The 4,234-nt window shown below is 37.0% G+C and overlaps 1 protein-coding gene across 1 annotated transcript; it reads left to right on the top strand.

Moving 5' to 3' along the window:
- Positions 1-103: 103 nt before the first annotated feature.
- Positions 104-2,132, top strand: LOC107272213. Its single transcript, XM_025089545.1, has 8 exons — positions 104-345; positions 403-622; positions 690-872; positions 973-1,267; positions 1,353-1,631; positions 1,727-1,824; positions 1,897-1,941; positions 2,055-2,132. The coding sequence occupies exons 1-8, from the start codon at positions 197-199 to the stop codon at positions 2,130-2,132; spliced, it is 1,347 nt and encodes a 448-aa protein (XP_024945313.1). The 5' UTR covers positions 104-196.
- The last annotated feature ends 2,102 nt before the right edge of the window (positions 2,133-4,234 follow it).

Genomic DNA, 4,234 nt, shown 5'->3' with positions numbered 1-4,234 from the left:
CATGACGCTTTCATTATATATACATTAATCTTAATTCAATATCTTACCTGGTATATGAAGTTGGTTATAACATTTGGGTATGCTATAACATTTTTAAATCGATTTTATTCACAATATCGATTGTCATCAAAATTTAGAATTAAACTTCACACGTCAGTTTGGTCTTAGCTGTCTAATTAGTTGTGACAACGTGGGAATGGGTTTTAACATTTCTATGAATGGCAAAGAATCTTATCAGGGAAGGGTTATTTATCGTGTTGATGACAGGGAAGCACAGTCTATAAAGAAAGTGTGGAGATACGTCGAAAGTAATCTTCAGAGCTGCGCAACATCCTTTTACCAAATGTAATTAAAATCTTGATACATTTTTTAATACTGATTACAATGTTTGGGACCTCGTAGATTCTTTAGAAGTCATCCAAAGTACGTGAAGTATTTCCGCGAAGATAATATACCGGAATTTGTACTGGATGCGAGAATGCAAAAAAAATTTGGTACAATTTGCTCTATATTGAGTGCATTCTTTATTGATTATTACAATAGACCTTCCCAGAGAGAACATCTACTAGGATATATGGCTATGGTTCATAAAGATATGTTACTGACATCAATTGACTTTGAAGTAATCGTCTTGATATTAATTATATTGTTTAAAAAATGGACTTATGCTTTTAATTGATTATTTACAGAATTTCGTTATGAGTTTGATAGACATGCTAGTACGGACGCAACCAAAACTAATGTCAGCTGAATGTACATTGGCTCATTTGAAATATCTTACTTCGTTAACTAACAGGATGCTGTATCTTATTGAACTGCAGATGCAAAATGACATTGCACAGGATAATGACGCTCAGGAGGAATCAAAGACGGTTTTAAATTTAAATAACAACGTTAATTATATGTGTCAATAATGCTCTGTGTGTTTATGATGTCAGAAGTATATGCACTAAGAATTTTAATTTTTTTTAGAGATGTCGCTGGTTTAAAAGAAAAGACAATACAATTATGTATGGGCGACCTTTGGAATATTGGCAAGCACAGAAAAGATATTGGCACTCGAGACTCGCACTTTGGGCATCCTTAAATGATGAATCGTACTTGTCCATTACACGAAAACACGGAACGATTAGTTTGTCGCTTTCAGTTTTAGAGAAAAATAAAGAAGAGCTTGCAGGTCATTTGATGAATAGAAAACCTGATAACTTAATCGTAACACAGATACACAGCAGCACTGAGAGTAGCGACATGGTCAATCGTATAAAAGGTAATATCATTAACATACACATAGTGTTCATTTTTTAATTGTTTAAACAAATTTTATTGGCATTGATGTCTGGTGTCAATAACAGAAGCGCATAGAATTTTTCAAGCTAATAAAATAGCGAACATCCCAATTTTGTCGCATAATGAAAAACAGCCGCAAAGAGATAGAAGACGTCGTTGGCGAAAATCTGATGGCAATTTCGAAACCCTCAGTTTTAGTCAAGTTTCTCACACTGACGGGAAACGGAGTATGCATAGATCTTTAGAAACACAACCCAGTAGAGTACCTATAAAAAATACTCAAGCATTTTTGGATGCAGTACAGGCATTGAAGTCGATGAAAAATACTTCTGATTCGGAGAAAGGTGAGTATTGTGATTGTAGTATTAAGAACATGTGATTTTTTAGATGTAAAAAAAAGTCGTTACGTAAGAACTAATGTTTTGACTTATATATTTAGTATATAATTCTATTAATACTGTGCCACATGTCACACGTTTTTCGGCAAGAGAAAGAAAAAGACTCAAGGACAATGTTCGACGGACTCAAGATACGCTGGTAATAAAACAAGAACTTTCAAAATTGCCAAATTGTCTTTCGCACAATGTTTTAAAGAAAATATTCTTGCAGGCTTCGCCGGAGAAAGTCGGAGCGAATACAAGTAAAAATCTTGAGGTATCTATACAGTCCACAATTAGTCGGGATGCTGGAACTTCCACGGTGTAGGACTAATTATAACTTTTGTATATCTTTGAGATTTATCAAAAATTAATTTAAATTCTTTACAGTTAAAATATTTTAAAACAGTATCAGAAAAGTGGGGGATTACCATCTATCCCAGTGATTACCCTTTCCATAGAAAATAAACTCCTGTCTATCGTTTCTTACGTTCGGATATTAAGGCTGCTGTCTGGCTGGTTTAGCTATATATATTGCGTGACGTCACAAGCGAGGAAACGTATTTTCCGTTATTCTCCTTCATTTCTAAATGATTTAGCAAAATCTTTGATGAGCCCGCTTCGTTATGCGATACGGCTGGCGGCTCTTCTCAATTTAGGTGCGAAAAACGTACGTAAAGAAATCGTGCATTTCTGACCTGTCAAAACATCATAGGCGCCGCCATTACGACCGTTCACTAAATCCCATTTTTCTGCGAATCAGGACACTCATCACACTTAAATCGAGAAGAGTCGCCTTGCTATGGACGATACAAAGCCGGCTGATTAGATTCGGCCCGTATTTTACTATCTTGAGAATCCAATAGATGGCGCTAGCTGTTCCTCGCCGTAGATCTCAGTAATGTGAGCAATTTACGGGGCCCGTATCATAGTACCGTTATGTCAGAACTACATACACATATAGTATATGTGTGTACCAAGTTTGCTGGCGAAGAGCTAAGCCAGCCTAGACGCTTGGCTCGACTCGCTATATATACTGTAACCTTATTCACACGATACGGTTCTAAGGATCGTGCCAAAAAGGCGGGTTCGAGCCAGAATCGACTGTTAGGAATTTAGGAAAGATATCAGGCGGAACAAATGAAAGTGAGATTTCGTTTTACAAATTACAAAAGAAAAATATATTGTCCTACAACGGAATACAAGAAAGGTTAGTGCAGGTCCAGCCTAGAGAATGCTGGATGTTAGTAAGCGAAGAATAGATATAGCGGAAAGTAAGAATGATTATAAATAATATATACAACAGTTTAGTAATCGGACAGTCAATTGTATCAATACGGTTGTTACACGCAGTTTACCTATACGATATGTCTGACGGGAACGGAAATCGTAGGTAAACTTCTAGTCTCGTGTGATTCTATATTGGCTCTTATTCTGATTGTATCAATGAAATATAGAATCGTGTCTAAAAGCAGCCTCCGACCAGCGGAATTTGATTACAGAGTTGACTCGTTAAAATGTAAGCGTCGTGCTGTTGAGCAGTCTTCCACAAGGGAACTCGTGATCACAGGTAGACGTGGTCCTATCAAAAACAACGCTGCTATCTTGGCGAGGTGAGAAGTCTCATTCGCAAAGTAGCTAGTTGTGCAAGTCTTTAAACAAAGTTATGATGGCATGTATAGCGGAAACGGCACAATGATCAAATGTGTCAAAGTGACGGCCCAACTGAAATACAGAGATTGATTCTATCTGGCAGAAGAGACGGTTTGCTCCCTACCCGAGACGGTTTGCTCGATTACAAAAGTAAAAATACCTCTGGAAATGATGGTCAAGTGGGACGGTTTGCCCGCTTGCCCGAGACGGTTTGCTCGTTTACTTTACTAAAGGTATTTCTTACAAGGAGAGTCTCCAACAATCGGATTTTTGTAATCTTTTTTACTTATGGTACGTGAAGTTGAGAATTCGAATAGTAATTTCCCAAAGCAGGTCTATGTCATATTAAAAAATTCTCAAGAAAGTCAACTTTGAAGTTTTGTGAGTCCGTATGTGCATCAAATGTGACAGAATATTTAAGCAGGCTATTTAACGCACACGGTAACGCTCGAGCTTAGCGAGCGCGGGGTCGCTAGTTCGAATCTCACTTGTAGCTTCCGTTTTTCCATCCAATTCGCATAATTACGTCAATTAAATATAAAAATCACCAGATCTATAGCAATTCACAGATATGTAATTGTAATCTTCAATGAAAATCGCACGTTTTATTTTTAATTATCTCGAGCTTCAAAAATTGCACTTTTGAATGTAAATATGAGTGTTTAGCTACCAGTAATTATAACAAACAAGATTTTTAGAGCGGAAATGAAAAATGATCGAATTCTCTTTACTATAAAAGCAACTTGATAAGAAAAGTATTGGGGTTGAAGTACTGAACGCGCACAATAAAAAAAAATTTCTTGAAAATTTTGTGAGGTGCCTGGCACCCTTTGCGAAGAAACCCCCAAATACTGCAGCCATGACGCCTCTGTCAGAGCTTCGTACTTTCGCCACCAGTCAACGCTCGAGTCAACACC

The sequence above is a fragment of the Cephus cinctus genome, unplaced genomic scaffold, assembly GCF_000341935.2.
Source record: "Cephus cinctus unplaced genomic scaffold, Ccin1 Ccin1_scaffold1137, whole genome shotgun sequence".
In the NCBI taxonomy this organism is placed as follows: Eukaryota; Metazoa; Arthropoda; class Insecta; order Hymenoptera; family Cephidae; genus Cephus; species Cephus cinctus.
Note: the sequence above shows the minus strand (reverse complement) of the source record. Positions and strands in the feature narration are given on the sequence as shown.

Bases quoted from the DNA above. Each gene is read 5' to 3' on its own strand.
- LOC107272213 (XM_025089545.1), top strand. From the start codon at position 197: ATGGGTTTTAACATTTCTATGAATGGCAAAGAATCTTATCAGGGAAGG. The intron at 873-972 runs GTTTTAAATTTA...AATTTTTTTTAG, and splicing joins CTCAGGAGGAATCAAAGACG to AGATGTCGCTGGTTTAAAAG. The intron at 1,942-2,054 runs GTATCTATACAG...AATTCTTTACAG, and splicing joins ATACAAGTAAAAATCTTGAG to TTAAAATATTTTAAAACAGT.